Consider the following 20186-nt stretch of genomic DNA (forward strand, 5'->3'; position numbering starts at 1 on the left):
CCCATTGCTACTAAAAATACAAAAAAAAAATAACTGGGCGTGGAGGCATGTGCCTGTGGTCTCAGCTGCTTGGGAGGCTGAGGCATAAGAATCGCTTGAATGTGGGAGGTGGAGATTGCAGTAAGCAGGGATCATGCTACTGCACTCCAGCCTGGGTGACAGAACAAGACTCTTATCTCAAAAAAAGAACAACTGCTGCTAAAATGTGCCAGAAAATTAATCTAACTTGGGACAAAGTACTACCTTCTCTCCTGCTGAGGATTTGGGTCATTCCCTGAAACAGGCTCCAGTTGAGCCCTTTAGAAATTATATGTGAGAGACCTTTTCTTACCCACCTTGAGGCTAAGATCAGGCTATAAAATCTTAGAAAGGGAAGGAGCTATTAGACATTATTTAAAATTGCTAAATGAAATGAAATACTGACTCCTCTTCATCAGTTTGCTTCTTCCCCAGGACGTGCCCCTTCATCCCTTCCAGACTAAAGACCAAGTTGTACTTAAAACCTGGAGGGAGACTGGACTGGATCACCAACTAGTCCCTCAAAGGGTAAGACTCTATGAGGGCCTTCTGACCATGCGTTCATCTATTAGGCGGGAGCTGAACCATGGGTGCATTATACCTGGATAAAAATCACCCCTCCTCAGCCCAAACTATCAGGTTAATTAACAGACCTGAATGGATATGTGAACCAACTAAAAACCTGAAGCTGCTTTTTAAGAAAATATCCACAGAAAAGTGACACCTTCTGTCATTTAATTATGTGATTCCTGGTAAGCACCACAATAATACATGGTTTGTAATGTCTGCTGAAACCAATCTTTTCCTACAACGGGCACATTATGCAAATCACCTACAGAAGCTTATTGAGTTTGAGAGCTGTTACCTATCTCTAGCACTTCTGTATTACCTTGTTAAGTCTTGCCCTTAAAAGGAAATGACGATACATTAACAAACTTTTATGAAAAACTATTCCAAAGAAAATCAGGTCATCAGGTCTCTGGTGTGCTAACATGAGGAAATGTAAGGCTATGGCCTGGCATTAATAGAACCCTTCACAACCCAGGTCACAGAAAATCTTTTACTATAAATCAGACTGTTCAACAAACTTCTGAATACACTACTCCTCTTATTAAAGAGTTTCCCTCTGTCCTTTCGCCAGGCTGGAGTGCATCTTAGCTCACTGCAACTTCCGCCTCCTGGGTTCAAGTGTTTCTCCTGCCTCAGCCTCCCGAGTAGCTGGGACTACAGGCATGCACCATCATACCCAGCTAATTTTTGTATTTTTAATAGAGATGGGCTTTCACCATGTTGACAAGGATGGTCTCCATCTCTTGCCCTTGTGATCAGCCTGCCTCGGCTTCCCAAAATCCTGGGATTACAGGCATGAGCCACCACATCTGGTCAATTTTGATACCTCTTTATGACTTAACAATTCAAAGGATCTATGGTTTTAATCAACTGTCTCCAAAATAATCTCTTGTTATGCAGGGAGTACAGTTCTTTTCATTCATACATAAGTTCAGTAGTTGCTTCCCTAACTGCAAAGGCAATGTCATTTAGTTGAGTATCTGGGATAGTGTTATAGTCTTAAGATTTGTTTTCTAAAGTGGATACTGTGGGTTATTTTTGTGAACAGCCTGATGTTTGGAATCTTTTTTCCTCAAAATAAGTCCTTATTAAACCAGGAATTTGGAGGGAACAAAAAAGCTTCAGAAATGAAGACTAAACTAAAAAGAACACAAGAATGAGCAGGCTGGGCATGCTGGCTCACACCTGTAATCTTAGCACTTGGTAAGGCCGAGACAGGTGGATCAGTTGAGACCAGGAGTTCAAGACCAGCTTGGCCAACACAGTGAAACCCTGTCTCTACTAAAAATACAAAAATTAGACAAGCGTGCTGAGGCACAAGAATCACTTGAACCCAGGAGGTAGCATTTGCTGTGAGCTGAGGTTGCACCAGTGCAAATCTGGCCTGGGAAGCAGAGGGAGACTCAAAAGTAAAAAAAAAAGAATGAATAAATATAATATAAAAAACCTTTTTAAAAAGAAGAAAGTTTTAAAAATCAGAAAGAAGTTAATAAAAAGGATTCTAGAGAAATGGCAAATATAAAAGATAGACAAAAAAGTCAGGACGGTTCCAAAAAGAGTAATGGAAACACACAGAGAAATGTGGTATACATAAAAGTGACATTTCAAACCAATGGGGTAAATTATTCAGTAAACTGTAATTCATACATGTTGGGATAAAAATAAATAAATAAATTCTCTGGAAGAATTCTTAAAGTGGCAAAGTAGATGCCTCTAAGGGAGGGGGTAGGTGGTGACTGGGAAACTTGGGGAAAGGGGGAATTTCCATTCTCACCATTTTATGTCTTTCCAGTGTTCTGTCATGTGAATCTATTACCTTTGAAGTCTAAAATGCCTGAGTTCAAATCCCAGCTATTGCTAGCACTTGCTAGCTAGCCCTTAATCTTGGACAAATTCTTAAGACTCTCTACCCCCTTATCTGTGAAATGGGTGAATAACTTAGCCAGGTGCTGCCTGGCACAGAATAAACTCTCAATAAATATAGATTGCTAGTGGAAACACCCAAATGTCTAGTAACGGATGAATGGATAAGCCAATGTGGTGTAGTCATACAATGAGAATATTATGCCACATGAAAAAGAATAAAGTTCAGACACACACTACAGCATAGATAAACCTTTAAAACGTAGTACTAAATGACTAAGCAAAGCAAGCAATAACCAGGGGAATGGGGCATGCTAGGGTTTGAATATGCTCTTTTGTTGCTGTAATTCTGTGCCTCTGTGCATTAATATTTGGATGCATGCAATGCCAGCCTGGAAATGGATCTTCACACTTACTGCAGTTCCAGAAACGCTCACAAACCGGTAAATGTAACAGACATTCCATGTGTTAGTGGGCATATATGTGAAAAAGCAGTGTAGAAAATAGGCTAATATTAGAAAATGGTTAAATCCTTAATAACTGCAAGTGTGGTTATATAATGGATGCTCTCAATGTGCATAACTCAAACCTGGGTACCTGGTCAAAATAATGCTTGGGAAACATTAAAATTGAGAAAACTGTAAAAAAGCAAAAATAGAAAATAAAATAAAACAGTACTGAATGAAAGAACCCAGATACCAAAAGTCACATATTGTATGATTCCATTTATATGAAACGTTCAGAAAAGGTAAATCCAGAGATTGGTGGTTGCCTGGGGCCAGAGGGAGGAGGGAATGAGGAATGACTGCTAATGGGTAGAGGGATTTTTGTTTTTGTTTTTGTTTTGTTTTGCAGGGGATGATGAAAATGTAATGGCTCAGATGGTTGTAGTGATTGTACAACCTTGTGACATACTAAATACCCCTGAATTGTACAATTTTCTGGGTTTTTTTTTGTTTGTTTGTTTGTTTTAATTTTGAGACTGAGTTTTGCTCTTGTTACCGAGGCTGGAGTGCGGTGGCGCCATCTCGGCTCACCGCAACCTCCGCCTCGCGGGTTGAAGCGATTCTCCTGCCTCAGCCTCCTGAGTATCTGTACATGCATCTGCCACCACGCCCGGCTACTTTTTTTTTTTTTTTTTGAGACGGAGTTTCGCTCTTGTTACCCAGGCTGGAGTGCAATGGCGCAATCTCGACTCACTGCAACCTCCGCCTCCTGGGTTCAGGCAATTCTCCTGCCTCAGCCTCCTGAGTAGCTGGGATTACAGGCACGCGCCACCACACCCAGCTAATTTTTTTGTATTTTTAGTAGAGACGGGGTTTCACCATGTTGACCAGGATGGTCTCAATCTCTTGACCTCCTGATCCACCCGCCTCGGCCTCCCAAAGTGCTGGGATTACAGGCGTGAACCACCGCTCCCGGTAAACGTTAATTTTATATTAGGTGAATTATATATCACAAACTAATTTTTAAAAACTAAAGTCCTGATTTTTCTCACGGTGACCGTCCGCTGGCCTCATCTTCCCTTCCCCCACCCGTTCCTCTCCTGCCTTCTCCTACCGCCCCCAACCCTTTCTAGTTATCGCGGTGCCTAGAGGCGGGGTCCCGTCCCGCTAAGGAGCATCTCAGCACATTGAGCGCCTGCGTCTTGCAGCTTTTGGAGGGCGACCCAGGGCGCATGCGCGCCCACCACATCCCGTGAAAATGGAGGTTCCCAGCCGTTTTTTCTCGTGTACTTCAGTTAATGGTGTTGGCCGAGAAGGTTGCATATGCTGGAATGGATGGAGGAGGAGGATCTGGCGGGCCTCTTAATATTTAAATACCTCCGGAAGCTTCAGTTCGTCTGCCTGTAACTTCTGGATGCCGTGGTCTGAAAGCCAGTTTGGCTGCCTGCAGGCCCTCGCAAACGCTGAGGACTTCGGAGACCCACAGGCCTTACCCCCTTGCATGCAGTGTGACCCGAGCCCATTGCTGAACCTCACTAGGAACGTGGCACAGTGTTACTGGTCTTGTGTGTGGTTGCAAAGGTGAACTGAAGTAGTGCATCTCACTGGCCCGTGCATAGGTGTTGAGTCAATGGTGATCTGTACTCCAGGGTCTTTTCTGGGTCAGATTCAAGCTGCTGCAATTCACTTGGCTGGGTCCAGGTTATCAGCTGCACCTAGAACTGTGAGTCCTTGCCATTTCCCTGGTGGTAGATTCCCCTGTTTTGTACTGCAGTTATGTATGTATAAGGTAACCCAAACCTGTTGGAGATGAATCCTGAATCTTATTTTCTAAAACACCTATCTGATAGGCCATGAGACATAAGGCCATCATCCATGGGAGATTTTCTACATTGCTGTGGTCCACGCAGCCTTATCTTCTGCCATCTTCAACTTCATCCAAATTTTATTCTTTTAGTCCTAACCTCAGATTCTGCATCTTACTTTTGCCATTTCCCCCATTTCTGATTCTTTGTATAAGCCCATGAAATCTCTCCCCTTTTGACCTTCTTAGTCCTGGACCACATGCCTTCCTCTTTCCTCAATTCTGCTGTACATTCTCTCATCCAAGTTTTAGTTCCTTGTTTTTTGTTTTTTGAGATGGAGTTGCACTCTGTTGTTCAGGCTGAGGAGCAGTGGTGTGATCTCAGCTCACTGCAAATTATGCCTCCAGGGTTCAAGCAATTCGCATGCCTCAGCCTCCCCAGTAGCTGGGACTACAGGAACCCACCACCACACCCAGCTACTTTTTTGTATTTTTAGTAGAGATGGGGTTTCATCGTGTTGCTGTGTTGGGCAGGCTGGGTTGGCCAGGCTGGTCTCCAACTCCTGACCTCAGGTGATCCACCCACCTTGGCCTCCCAAAGTGCTGGGATTGCAGACATGAGCCACCGCTTCCAGCCCTAATTCCTTCCAAGGCAGCCTTTGATCCCCACCCCACCAAAGAAAACCCACAGTCAACAGCATCTCAAAGCTCAAAAGCCTCTTTATTACTTATCTATTAATTCTATTACACTTCTTTATTAAGTTTTAAAAATATATTATCAAAATGAATAAATTAGTCTCTATTTATTTGGAAAACCAGCTGGTATCCAAAGTAAAGCCAACAGTCTCAGCAGCTCTTAGATTCTGGAGCTGTAGTATTGAGAAATTGCCGTATCTTTTTCCTGTTAGGTGAAGAACTGGTTTTCCCAGAGAGGTGTATTTGGCAGCATTCTCACGCTCTTGCTGAGCCTTCCTCTTCATGGCCTCACGTTCTGGCCTCTGCTCTTTTGTGATGGGTGTTGACACTACTGGCCCAGAAATGTCAGGTGTCCTCCATGGCCTGCGTTGTAAGCTGAAGTCTTGGATTAGGAACTGATTTTGAGGCTTGGGCAGTGACTGGAGATTAGTCACAGCAGTGGAAACAGGCTCCCGCTGGAGAGAAGAGCAAGATGATGTTTTGTAGGGTGCTGGCCTAGAAGCAGCAGACTGAGAGTCAATAGGAGGCTGGTTAGGATTGGCTGAACCGGGTTTGGTTGCATTGGTCGAAATTGGCTGAGCTGGTCTGGCCGGACCTGTCAAAGATGTGTTGGTAGGAGCCGGTTGGGATGGACTGACAGCAGTTGACTGAGCTGAGTTCGTAGAACCAGGTGGAGCAGGGCAAGCCACCGCAGGCCTACGTGAGGCCAGAGGGTGTGGCCGCCGAGAAACAGGTCAAGCTTGAGGTTTGTCCGGGGTCAGAAAGGGCAACGGTACCAACTTGACCTTCCCAGGTGGTGGCAACTCATACAGGGATGGAGATGGACACTCTTTTTCAGCATTATCATCCAGTTTCTGGGCATGGACTTGAGTTTTGTCTGGGCCTTTCCCCTCACGTCGGGTAGCCAGCCATGGCTGGAGAGCTGAGAATGGCCAGGGGTTCTGGGTGTTGCTTGAGCTTCCCAGAGTCCAGGAGGAAGAGAATCCAGTTTTCTTGTCAGTCTTTTTCCCCAGTGCATGGAAAACTTGCACAGACTCTAGCATGTGCATGCCTAGGGAGCTTCGTGGCTTTTTGAAGGTCTCTTGGCTAAGCTCAGGTTGATTTTTCTTCCGCTTCCTATTGGGAATGGCTTGCTTCTCTTCTACGTTGACTTTGGTCCCTGACTGCTTACTGTCTCCAGATTTCTTGGAACTGTTCTCTCTGCTCCTTTTGGTCTTCTCCTGCCCATGCCTCTTAGTTGTGCTGCCTCTGCTGGATGGGGCTTTGTGACTTTTGTTGCTAGAACGCTTACCCTTGCTCACAGAAGCGCTGTCACTGGCAGTAGCCCTGCAAACAGCCACTTCTCCCTCTAATAGGCTCTCTGGGTTCTTTGGCTGGATTTTGGCCTTGGGAGCACCCTGGATAGGCTCGGCAGCTTTATGCTTGTTCTTCCTGACTTGATCAGAGTGGCCCTTAATGACACTTGACTTTTTCGGCACCTGATTTACCTTGATGGTGCTGGGATCTTTGGCTTTCTTTGCAGAGGGACTTTTGGGTTGGTCAAGATCTTGGAAGGAACTGAAGATGGAAGGGAGGTGAGTATCCTCCACCAATGTAGTGACGTCTGCAGGGTCACTGCTAGACTCAAACCCATTTTCAAGTAGCCCTTGGCCCTGAAGACTCAGGCTTTTCTTTCCCAGATTGGCATTTTCAGAACCAGGCTGCTCCTCTAGGCCAAGAGGATCAATGCAGCATAGAAGCTGGTGAATATCAGGGATTTCTAGAGGAAGAAGTGGAGGATCTTGATTTTCTGTTGGGAACTGGTAGGCATCTAGAGGCTTTAAAATCTTCATTTTAATCTCATCCAAATCCTTATTCTCGGTTTTGTCCTGGCTTGGAGCTGGAGACCAAGAGACTGGTTGGACTCTGGACTGGAACTATCATTGAAATGTCCCCAAGCTCAGGTGATGGATTACTCTCAAGTATCTGGGTATTTCGGGTACTGCAGGACTTGGTGAATTCTGGAGTTTGTGCCAGACACAATGTCTGGCTTGCAGATTGCAATCCCAGGGAAGTATCCATCCCCAGGGAAGTTTCCATCACTACAAAGGAATCAAGGAAGAAGTCAATCCCTGGTAAGTGAGATGTCCCCCTACATACAAATACAGCAATTACATACCTTTCTAACATGGGCAAGAATTTCTGTTGGCTCTTGTTCAGGGTCATGGACAAGACTGTGCATTAGGGAATAGGCAGTGACTGTTCTCTTACTGCTTATCATTTTATGTGATTGTTTCTTGGCTTTCTTTGAATTTCATAGGGTTGTTGTAAGCCAAATAAAAAGTCAAAGTGATTTTTAAATAGGAGATGATTTATAAAGCCTCACATTCTCATATAGGGTAACCCTTTACACCATGGACTAGGGGAGAGAGTGGAGCCCTCCCTCTTGAAATACATAAGCAAGCACAGACTCTGAGCCTGTTTGTTTTGGGGAGAATCTCTGAGCAAAAGGTCTTAAATCCTACTGTAAGTTAAGGAAAATCAGAAGGTCACTGCCAAGATAAGACTTCTGAAGTGCCTTCCAAGGAGGCTGAAGTAATAGATTCAGGAAGGAAGTTACAGCGTCTGGTGCAGGAGAACTGATCAGCCAGTGCACTAAAAAGTGTGCTATCTCTTGCGACTCTCTTAAATGTGGCATATATGGCCATTACAGTGTTCCACTTTCCCTCCTACAAGGTGTTCTTACATAGAGGCTGAAAATGGAGAGCAATGCCCAAGAATAGTGGTTGAAGTCTCAGGACTTAAATTCTACCTGCCCGTGGACTTACCACTCAGCTATAGATTTGACCCTCCCTTTCAGTGCTGTATTTATTGTTCTCCTTTTTTGCTGTTTGTACTCACCTTGAAAACTGGTTTCTGTGCTGGGTTGAGCAGACACAGAGTAATGCATCCCAGAAGTGGAGACTGGTAGTCAAACTTTTGTGGGCTGAACCTCCTTTAGCACCATCACCATTTCTGGTTGATGGGCAGAGGCCCTATTTCCTGGGTATGACGCAGAACCATAGGATTGCAGCCTAGGGCCAATTTCTCCAGATAGTTGAGGCCCCGGTGTGCCTGGATTATAGTAATAGACCTGGCTTCCTGTCTGGTAGGGAAGTGACAGGCTATGGCCCTGCTGATTTGGAGTTTGAGATTGTGTCCTCTGAACAAGTCTGGCAGATAGTGTTGGATACAGAGGGACTATAATATTGGCATGTGAAGTTTTATCATGCTGGGCTGTCATAGACATGGAAGAGACAGCTGTGTTCTGGTTAGTGACAGTCACATTGAAGTCCCTGAGCGAGGGTGACTTCTTTGCTGTCTTTGCTGTAATGTCCCACTCAAAAATGCCTGGGTAAGAGGCAGCTGAAGTAGAGCTATGGCTCTGGCCACTAACCCCAGACAACATAGATGTGCTAGAATGTTGGTAAAGGTAGGCACTGCCTGTGAGTGGCTGGAAAGAGGTGCCAGAGGCTGATGGCAGTAGCCATGCTGAGCTAACAGCTGGAGCAGTGGCTCTGGAGAAGTTGGAAATGCTTCCTGTTAGGGAAGCCTTATTGCTCACCACAGGAAGAGAGAGCTGCAGAGAATTTGCAGTTCCAAGTAAAGAAGTATTTTGGAAATGTTCTGTAGGAAAGAAGAGAGATGAACAAACTGGTGAGATTGAGAAAATGTCACCTTATCTGAAGAACCACATCATCTTAAGATTGTTGCCATCAGGAAGCCTCTAATACCGATATTCACTGAGATACCAAAAGGCAAACACTTTACAATGGCCATGAGTGCTGAAGCAGTTTGGTCCTCTTCTGATGAACTGTCTTTGTGTCCAGTTTTGGCACAGATGTGCAGAAGATCCAAGAGGTCTGGGTCTGTATGTTATTTCCTAGGCTAGAAGCAACCTTCTCCCTTCCCTGTCTTTCCCTTGAATCTGGGCGAGTGTTGACTCCTAACTATTTCCTAGAATTGGAGCATTTTAGAACTGGGAAGTTTTTAGAGAAGTTCTAAGATTTTCATTTTATGAGTACCTGAGGCTGAGAGAGGTCAGATTGACCTGTTTAAGATTTACCATTATGTTAATGTCATTACCATGACTTCCTTGCCAGGACCCTTTTCTCTGAGTGTAGACCAGAAACCAGGAGAAATAGAACTTTTAATATGGCAATGTTGGCTTACGAGAATATAGTACAGCTATTACTTTTATAATCCTTAGTGTCACATTTTGCTTCTACAGGTGATGTGACATTGCCTAGCATTTACCTTTAAGCCAGGCCATTCGTAAATCTGAAGGGTCATTCTTTGCCCTTTTCAAGCCTGGCTTTTTATCCTAAATCAAAATACTACCTAATAGTTTCAGAAGAAATGGTGTGTGTGTGTGTGTGTGTGTGTGTGTGTGTGTTTCTTTTTTGACAGAGTCTCATTCTGTCATCAAGGCTGGAGTGCAGTGACTTGACCTTGGCTAACTGCAACCTCTGCCTTTGGGTTCCAGCAATTCTCGTGCCTCAGCCTCCTGAGTAGCTGGGATTATAGGTGCCCACCACTGCACATGGCTAATTTTTTGTATTTTTAATAGAGACAGGGTTTCACCATGTTTGCCAGGCTGGTCTCAAACTCCTGACATCAAGTGATCTGCCTGCCTTGGCCTCCCAAAGTACTGGGATTATGAGGTGAGCCACCATGTTCGGCCTAAAAGCATCATTTCTCAAACACATTTCTAAAATATTTATATTAAAAACTGTCAAGTGTCATCTATGTTCAAAAGGGCAACAGAAAAAAACAACTGAATGTGCCTTCTGATAAGCTGCTTTATCTAGGGTTGCTCTATTCTATCCTGTTTCCTTCCTAGGTTATTGATCTAAGCATTTGCTAAAACCAACTTCATTTTGCCGTATCCTGAATAGATTTCCCTCTGTTGCCTTTGTGCTTTTCTTCCAAAATTTAAAATACGCTTTTTTCTCTTGAAATCATGTAATTCTCCAGAGCACATCCCAAGGGTAAGTGTAGGGGACCCGGTCTTTCTGCTTTCATTTAAAATCCCAAATCCCTTACCATAGAATATCTGCCTCCTTATAACCCAGTACTCTTCATTTTCTCTTTTCATCTAGTTCAGAGAGGAATCTCCAGAGCATGAATATTATGTTTGTTTGTATGAAACAGGGTCTGGCCTTGTCACACAGGGGGAAGTCCAGTGGTGTGAACATGGCTCACTGCAGCCTCAACCTCCTGGCCTCAAACAGTCAACTCATCCTCCCACCTCAGCCTTCTGAGTACCTGGCATGCCCCATACCTGGCCAATTTTTTTTTAATTTGTAGAGATGGGGTCTTGCAATGTTGCCCAGACTGGTCTCGAACTCCTAGGGTCAAGCGATTCTCCCATCTCACCCTCCCAAATCACTGAGATTACAGGTGGGAGCTACCAGGCCCAGCTTAATATTAAATACATCACTACACATCACTAAATATAAAATAGTAAAGTTGAAATATTAGTGAGGGAGATGTCCTCCCAAAGTGCTGAGATTACAGGTGTGAGCCACCGTGCCTGGCTGAATATGTAAAACATCACTAAATTTAAAATAGTGAAGTTGAAATATTAGTGGAGGGAGACTATTACACATGAAACACCTCAGAATATGTTGCTAGTTTTCGATGTCACTTAGGTTTTCTCTCTGTTTCTGTTGAAATAAACACCCTCAAAAAGTGTCTGATTTCATTTTCTGTATGTGTGCCCTTTAAGACTCAGCGTTAGAAAAGACAGGGGCAAGAGGGAATAACCAATCTATTATCGTAATGTAACAGATGAGGAAACAGATTTTGTGAGAGAACAAAAGAGTCCTGTAAAGTCACACAGCTAGTAACTGTCAAAGCCAAAACTGAAATGAGGTCTCTAGATTTCTACTTGAATAAGTTCCCTGATATTCCAAGCTGTCTGGGACTATAGGGGTAAAGAAATCTAAAGTTGGGGGAAAGACGTCAAATGAAAAACTGTCAAGAAAGGTTCTCTCTTTACCTGACAACCTCTGCCTCCTGGGTTCAAGCAATTCTCCTGCCTCAGCCTCCTGAGTAGCTGGGATTATAGGTGTGCGCCACCATGCCCTGCTGATTTTTGTAGTTTTAGTAGAGACGGTGTTTCACCTTGTTGACCAGGATGGTCTCCATCTCTTGACCTCGTGATCCACCTGCCTCGGCCTCACAAAGTGCAGGGATTATAGGCGTGAGCCACCACACCCAGCCAAAAATATAATTTAAAAATAAACATTATTTTATTAATTTAGTAATGACATATTACTTTTTGTTTTGCTTTAAGAATGTTTTCACAGAATCCAAATGTTTACCAGAGAGGCCATATCCCTCTTACTGGTCCCCCTGGAGAAGATTATTCACACAGGAGGTACACTTGGAATGTGAAGCCAAGTGCCAGTTGAGCAGCCCAGGAGAGAAGGAGGTGGTATCCTGACAATTACTGCGGACGATCCTATCCAGCCTATTGGAAATGGACTCAGTGATACAAACCTGGCCTGGAATTCTACCTGGTGACCAGAGCTGGCTTGAAGATTGCTGGTGATCAGATCTAATGAGGTTTCTTTATTGTTTCCTTTTGTGTTCAAGCTTAAGTAAAAATTATATTGCTGTTTACCTCACTAGGAAAGTGGCACAGTGTTACTGGCTTGTGTGTGGTTGTGAAGGTGAACTGAAGTAGTGCATCTCAGTGGCCCGTGCATAGGTGTTGAGTCAATGGTGATCTATACTCCAGGGTCTTTTCTGGGTCAGCTTCAGGCTGCTGCAATTCACTTGGCTGGGTCCCAGGTTTTTAGCTGCACCTATAACTGTGAGCCCTTCCCCTGGTGGTAGATTCCCCTGTTTTGTACTGACCTTTCCCAACTGTGATCATGTATGTATAAAGTAACCCAAAGCTGTTGAAGATGAGTCCTGAATCTTATTTTCTAAAACACCTATCTGATAGGCCATGAGACATAAGGCCATCATCCACGGGAGATTTTGTACATTTCTTTTGCTCCACGCAGCCTTATCTTCTGCCATCTTCAACTTCTATCCAAATTTTATTCTTTTATTCCTAACCTCAGATTCTGAATCTTAACTTCTGCCATTTCCCCCATTTCTGATTCTTTGTATAGCCCATAAAATCTCTCCCCTTTTGACCTTCTTAGTCCTGGACCATGTTCCTTCCTCTCTCCTCAATTCTACTGTCTATTCAACCACCATCCAACTTTCAGTACCTTCTTGTGTTTATTTCATTTATTTATTTTATTGAGATGGAGTTTTGCTGTGTTGCTCAGGCTGGAGATCACAGTGGTGTGATCTCAGCTCGCTACAACCTCTGCCTCCTGTGTTGAAGCGATTCTGCCTCAGCCTCCCAAGAAGCTGGGATTACAGGAACCCACCACCACACCCAGCTATTTCTTTGTATTTTTAGTAGAGATGAGTTTCACCACGTTGGCCAGGCTGGTTGCGAACTCCTGACTCAGGTGATCCACCCACCTTGGCCTCCCAAAGTGCTGGGATTGCAGGCATGAGCCACCGTGTCCAGCCATAATTTCTTATAAGGCAGCCTTTGATCCCCACCCCCACCAAGGAAAACCCACAGTCAACAGCATCTCAAAACTCAAACGCCTATCTATTACTCATCATTAATTCTATTACATTTCTTTATCAAGTTTTTAAAATATATTATTGGAATAAAGAAAGCAGTATCTATCTATATATTTGGAAAACCAGCTGGTATCCAAAGTAAAGCCTACAGTCTCAGCAACTCTTGGAATCTGTAGCCATAGTATTCAGAAATTTCCATTATCTTTTTCCCTCTGGATGAAGAACTGCAGTTTCCCCAAAGAGGTGTATTTGGCAGCATTCTCACGCGCTTGCCGAGCCTTCCTCTTCATGGCCTCACGCTCTGGCCTCTGCTCTTTTGTGATGGGCATTGACACTACTGGCCCAGAAATGTCAGGTGTCCTCCATGGCCTGCGTTGTAAACTGAAGTCTTGGATTAGGAACTGATTTTGAGGCTTGGGCAGTGACTGGAGATTGGTCACAGCAGTGAAAACAGGCTCCCGCTGGAGAGAAGAGCAAGATGATGTTTTGTAAGGTGCTGGCCTAGAAGCAGCAGACTGAGAGGCAATAGGAGGCTGGTTAGGATTGGTTGAACCGGGTTTGGTTGCATTGGTCGAAATTGGCTGAGCTGGTCTGGCAGGACCTGTCAAAGATGTGTTGGTAGGAGCCGGTTGGGATGGACTGACAGCAGTTGACTGAGCTGAGTTAGTAAAATTAGGTGGAGAAGGACAAGCCACAGCAGGCCTACGTGAGGCTGGAGGGTGTGGCCGCCGAGAAACAGGTCGAGCTTGAGGTTTGTCTGGGGTCAGAAAGGGCAACGGTACCAATTTGACCTTCCCAGGTGGTGGCAACTCATTCTGGGATGGAGATGGACACTCTTTTTCAGCATTATCCAGTTTCTGGGCCTTGACGTGAGTTTTGTCCGGGCCTTTCCTCTCACATCGGGTAGCCAGCCATGGTTTAAGAGCTGAGAATGGCCAGGGGTTCTGGGTGTTGCTTGAGCTCCCCAGAGTCTGGGAGGAAGAGAATCCAGTTTTCTTGTCAGTCTTTTTCCCCAGTGCATGGAAAACTTGCATGGACTCTAGCATATGCATGCCTAGGGAGGTACGTGGCTTTTTGAAGGTCTCTTGGCTAAGCTCAGGTTGATTTTTCTTCCGCTTCCTATTAGGAATGCCTTGCTTCTCTTCGACCTTGACTTTGGTCCCTGACTTCTTACTGTCTCCGGATTTCTTGGAGCTGTTGTCTCTGTTCCTTTTGGTCTTCTCCTGCCCGTGCCTCTTAGTTGTGCTGCCTCTGCTGGATGCGGCTTTGTGACGTTTGTTGCTAGAACGCATGCGCTTGCTCACAGAAGCGCTGTCACTGGTGGTAGCCCTGCAAACAGTCACTTCTTCCTCTAATAGGCTCTCTGGGTTCTTTGGCTGGATTTTGGCCTTGGGAGCACCCTGGATAGGCTCGGCAGCTTTATGCTTGTTCTTCCTTACTTGATCAGAGTGACCCTTTATGACACTTGACTTTTCCTGTACCTGATTTACCTTGATGGTGCTGGGATCTTTGGCTTTCTTGCCTGAGGGACTTTTGGATTGGTCAAGATCTTGTATGGAACTGAAGATGTAGGGACTTTTGGGTTGGTCAAGATCTTGTAGGGAACTGAACATGGAGGGACTTTGGGGTTGGTCAAGATCTTGTATGGAACTGAAGATGTAGGGACTTTTGGGTTGGTCAAGATCTTGTAGGGAACTGAACATGGAGGGACTTTTGGGTTGGTCAAGCTCTTGTATGGAACTGAACATGGAGGGACTTTGGGGTTGGTCAAGATCTTGTAAGGAACTGAATAGGGAGGGACTTTTGGGTTGGTCAAGAACTTGTAAGGAACTGAAGATGGAGGGACTTTGGGGTTGGTCAAGATCTTGTAAGGAGCCGAATAGGGAGGGACTTTGAGGTTGGTCAAGATCTTGTAAGGAACTGAATAGGAAGGGACTTTTGGGTTGGTCAAGATCTTGTAAGGAACTGAATAGGGAGGGACTTTTGGGTTGGTCAAGATCTTGTAAGGAACTTGAGATGGAGGGACTTTGGAGTTGGTCAAGATCTTGTAAGCAACTGAATAGGGAGGGACTTTTGGGTTGGTCAAGATCTTGTAAGGAACTTGAGATGGAGGGACTTTGAAATTGGTCAAGCTCTTGTATGGAACTGAAGATGTAGGGACTTTGGGGTTGGTCAAGATCTTGTAAGCAACTGAATAGGGAGGGACTTTGGGGTTGGTCAAGATCTTGTAAGGAACTGAAGATGGAGGGACTTTGAAATTGGTCAAGCTCTTGTATGGAACTGAAGATGTAGGGACTTTGGGGTTGGTCAAGATCTTGTAAGGAACTGAATAGGGAGGGACTTTTGGGTTGGTCAAGATCTTGTAAGGAACTGAATAGGGAGGGACTTTGGGGTTGGTCAAGATCTTGTAAGGAACTTGAGATGGAGGGACTTTTTGGTTTGTCAAGATCTTGTAAGGAACTGAAGATGGAGGGGCTTTTGGGTTGGTCAAGATCTTGTAAAGAACTGATGATCGAGGGGAGGTGAGTATTCTCCACCAATGTAGTGACGTCTGCAAGATCACTGCTAGACTCAAACCCATTTTCAAGTAGCCCTTGGCCCTGAAGACTCAGGCTGTTGTTTCTCAGATTGGCATTTTCGGAACCAGGCTGCTCCTCTTGGCCAAGAGGATCAATGCAGGACACAAGCTGGTGAATATCAGGGATTTCTAAAGGAAGCACTGGAGGATATCGGTTTTCTATTGGGAATTGGTAGGCATCTAGAGGCTTTGAAATCTTGGTCTTAATCTCATCCAAATTCTTATTCTCAGTTTTGTCCTGGCTTGGAGCTGGAGACACTGTCAAGAGATTAGTTGGACTCTGGACTGGAGCTGTCATTGAAATGTCCCCAAGCTCAGGTGATGGATTACTCTCAAGTATCTGGGTATTTCTGCTACTGGAGGACTTGGTGAATTCTGGAGTTTGTGCCAGACAAAATGTCTGGCTTGCAGATTCCAATCCCAGGGAAGTATCCATCCCCAGGGAAGCTTCCATCACTACAAAGGAATCAAGGAAGAAGTCAATTTCTGGTAAGTGAGATGTTCCCCCTATATGCCAATGCAGCAATGGGATACCTTTCTAACATGTGTAAGGCATTTTTACTAGCTCTTCTTTAGGACCATGGACAAGATCCCGTATTGGGTGATAGGCAGTGACTGTTCTCTTACTGGTTATCATTTGATGTGATTGTTTCTTAGCTTTCTTTGAATTTTATAGGGTTGTTATAAGCCAAATAAAAAGTGAAAGTGATTTTTAAATAGGAGATGATTTACAAAGCCTCATATTCTCCTATAGGGTCCCTTCCATTCTCTCCACTCTCTTGAGAGAGTAAGAACCCTTTACACCATGGTCTAGGGGAGAGAGTGGAGCCCTTCCTTATAAACTACATAAGCAAGCACAGATTCTGAACCTGTTTGTTTTGGAGAGGATCTCTAAGCACAAGGTCTTAAATCCTATTGTATGTTAAGGAAAATCAAAATGTCACTGCAAAAATAAGAGTTCTAAAGTGCCTTCCAAAGAGACTAAAGTAACAGATTAAGGGAGAACATTACAGTGTGCTGGTGCAGGGGAACTGATCAGCCAGGGCACTAAAAAGTGTGGTATCTCTTGGGACTCTCTTACATGTGGCATAGATGGCCATTATAGTGTTCAACTTTCCGTCTTAGAAGGTGTTCTTACGTAGAGGCTGAAAATGAACAGCAGTCCCCAAGAAGAGTGGTCGAAGTCTCAGCACCCAAATTCTGACATTCTGTGGACTTACCACTCGGCTATAGATTTGACCCTCCCTTTCAATACTGTGTTTATCCCTCTCCTTTTTTGCTGTTTGTACTCACCTTGAAAACTGGTTTCTGTGCTGGGTTGAGCAGACACAGAGTAATGCATCCCGGAAGTGGAGACTGGTAGTCGAACTTTTGTGGGCTGAACCTCCTTTAGCACCATCACCATTTCTGGTTGATGGGCAGAGGCCCTATTTCCTGGGTATGACGCAGAGCCATAGGATTGCAGCCAGGGGCCAAGTTCTCCGGATAGTTGAGGCCCCAGTGTGCCTGGATTATAGTAATAGACCTGGCTTCCTGTCTGGTAGGGAAGTGACAGGCTATGGCCCTGCTGATTTGGAATTTGAGATTGTGTCCTCTGAACAAGGCTGGCAGATAGTGTTGGATACAGAGGGACTATAATATTTGCATGTGAAGTTTTATCATGCTGGGCTGTCATAGACCTGGAAGAGACAGCTGTGTTCTGGTCAATGACAGTCACAGTGAAGTCCCTGAGCGAGGGTGACTTCTTTGCTGTCTTTGCTGTAATGTCCCACTCAAAAATGCCTGGGTAAGAGGCAGCTGAAGTAGAGCTATGGCTCTGGCCACTAACCCCAGACAACATAGATGTGCTAGAATGTTGGTAAAGGTAGGCACTGCCTGTGAGTGGCTGGAAAGAGGTGCCAGAGGCTGATGGCAGTAGCCATGCTGAGCTAACAGCTGGAGCAGTGGCTCTGGAGAAGTTGGAAATGCTTCCTGTTAGGGAAGCCGCATTGCTCACCACAGGAAGGGAGAGCTGCAGAGAGTTTGCAGTTCCAAGTAAAGAGGTATTTTGGAAATGTTCTGTAGGAAAGAAGAGAGATTAACAAACTGGTGAGATTGAAAAAATTTCACTGTATTTGAAGAAGAGCATCATCTTAAGGTTGTTTCAATCAGGAAGCCTCTAATACCGATACTCACTGAGATACCAAAAGCCAAACACTTTACGATGGCCATGAGTGCTGAAGCAGTTTGGTCCTCTTCTGATGAACTGTCTTTGTGTCCAGTTTTGGCACAGATGTGCAGAAGACCCAAGTGGTCTGGCTTTGTACTTTATTTCCTAGACTACAAGCAAACTTCTCCCTTCCCTATCTTTCCCTTGAATCTGGGTGAGTATTGGTTCATAACTACTTCCTAGAATTGGAGCATTTTAGAACTGCGAGGCCCTTAGAGAAGGACCTCATTTTATGAGTACCTGAGGCTGAGAGAGAGCAGATTGACCTGTTTAAGATTTACCATTACGTTAATGTCATTACCATGACTTCCTGGCCAGGATTGTTTTCTCTGAGCATAGACCAGAAACCAGGAGAAACAGAACTTTTAATATGGCAATTTTGGCCTATTACAATATCGTACAGCTCTTACTTTTATAATCCTTGGTGTAACATTTGCTTCTACAGGTCATGTGACATTTAGTAGCATTTACCTTTAACCCAGGCCATTGGTAAATCTGAAGGGTCATTCTTTGTGCTCTTCAAGCCTGGGTTTTATCAAAAGTCAAAATACTACCTGATAGTTTTAGAAAGAAAATTTTTTTTTTTTTTTTTTGAGACAGTCTCACTCTGTCAGCAAGGCTGGAGTGCAGTGGCTTAACCTCCGCTTACTGCAGGCTTTGCCTCCTGGGCTCCAGCAATTCTCGTGCCTCAGCCTCCTGAGTAGCTGGGATTATAGGTGCCCACCACTGCAACTGGCTAGTTTTTTGTATTTTTAATAGAGACAGAGTTTCACCATGTTTGCCAGGCTGGTCTCGAACTCCTGACATCAGGTGATCTGCCCGCCTCAGCCTCCCAAATTACTGGGATTATGACATGAGCCACCGTGCTTGGCCTGGAAGCATCATTTCTAAAACACATTTCTAAAATGATATTAAAAACTATCAAGTGTCATCTATGTTCAAAACGACAAAAGAAGAAAACAACTTACTGTGACTTCCGATAAACTGCTTTTTCTAGGGATTCTCTATTCTAGCCTGTTTCCTTCCTACTTTATTGATGTAAGCATTGACTAAAACCAACTTCATTTTGCCCTATTCTGAGTAGATTTCACTCTGTTGTCTTTCTGCTTTTCTTCTAAAATTTAAAAAATATGTATTTTTTCCTTGAAATCATTTTGTCATTCTCCAAGGAGTATCCAAAGGAATGTGTAGGGAACTCTGTCTTTCTGCTTTCATTTAAAATCCCAAATTCCTTACCCTAGAATATCTGCCTCCTTATAATCCAGTACTCTTCATTTTCTCTTTCCATCTAGTTCAGATAGGAATCTCCAAAACATGAATATTACTTTTCTTTCTTTCAGACAGGGTCTCACCTTGTCAGGAAGGCTGAAGTCCAGTTGTGTGAACACGTGAACATGGCTCACTGCAGCCTCAACCTCCTGGGCTCAAACAGTCAACTGATCCTCCCACCTCAGTCTCCTGAGTAGCTGGCATGCCCCCATGCCCCCACACCTGGATGATTTTTTTAAGTAAATTGTAGACATGGAGTCTTGCTATGTTGCCCAGACTGGTCTCGAACTCCTAGGCTGAAGCGATTTTCCCATCTCGGCCTCTCAAAGCACTGAGATTACAGGCGGGAGCTACCATGCCCAGCTGAATATTAAAAACATCACTACACATCACTAAATATAAAATAGTAAAGTTGAAATATTAGTGATGGAGATGGCCTCCCAAAGTGCTGAGATTACAGGTGTGAGCCACTGTGCCTGGCTGAATATTTAAAACATCACTAAATTTAAAATAGTGAAGTTGAAATATTAGTGGACGGAGACTATTACACATGAAACACCTCAGAATATGTTGCCAGTTTTCTATGCCACTTAGGTTTTCTCTATGATTCTGTTGAAACGAACAGTGTCAAATGTGTCTGAGTTCATTTTCTGTACGTTGCCCTTTAAGACTCAGCATTAGAAAAGAAAGGGGCCAGAGGGAATAATGAATCTATTATTCTAATGTAACAGATGAGGAAACAGATTTTGTGAGAGAATAAAAGAAATATCTAAAGTCACACAGCTAGTAACTGTCAAAGCCAAAACTGACATGAGGTCTCTAGATTTCTACTTGAATACGTTCCCTGTTATTCCAACCCATTTGGGACTATAGGGGTAAAGAAATCTAAATTTAGGGTGAAGAAGTAGAATGAAAAACTGTCAAGAAAGTTTCTCTCTTTACCTGACATGGTCAGAGAAGAAGAAACATCAACTGTAGATTCAAGGGATGAAGATTCGATCCTAGTGAATGTCTGTGTGGCTGAAGCCAAGGAGTGAATGTGTCCAGTATGAAGGCCACCGGTCACACTGGTCACTGGCCACACAGGCCAGTGATACAAATTTATAGGCT

At 44.2% G+C, this 20186-nt stretch overlaps 1 protein-coding gene and 2 pseudogenes across 1 annotated transcript; all 3 read right to left on the reverse strand.

Annotated features, from left to right (window-relative positions):
* Positions 1–5557: 5557 nt before the first annotated feature.
* Positions 5558–7602, reverse strand: LOC100404427 (uncharacterized protein C2orf78 pseudogene; annotated as a pseudogene).
* Positions 7603–7604: 2 nt separating this feature from the next.
* LOC144576509 (uncharacterized protein C2orf78 pseudogene) lies at positions 7605–9688 on the reverse strand (annotated as a pseudogene).
* Positions 9689–11715: 2027 nt separating this feature from the next.
* LOC100395332 (uncharacterized protein C2orf78-like) lies at positions 11716–20186 on the reverse strand. The gene is made up of 3 exons (XM_035272309.3): positions 20019–20186; positions 16892–17656; positions 11716–16054 (listed from the first exon to the last, which is right to left on the reverse strand). Exons 1-3 carry the CDS (start codon positions 20023–20025, stop codon positions 13206–13208), a joined length of 3621 nt encoding a protein of 1206 aa, XP_035128200.3. The 5' UTR covers positions 20026–20186; the 3' UTR covers positions 11716–13205.

Source organism: Callithrix jacchus, chromosome 14, assembly GCF_049354715.1.
Source record: "Callithrix jacchus isolate 240 chromosome 14, calJac240_pri, whole genome shotgun sequence".
In the NCBI taxonomy this organism is placed as follows: Eukaryota; Metazoa; Chordata; class Mammalia; order Primates; family Cebidae; genus Callithrix; species Callithrix jacchus.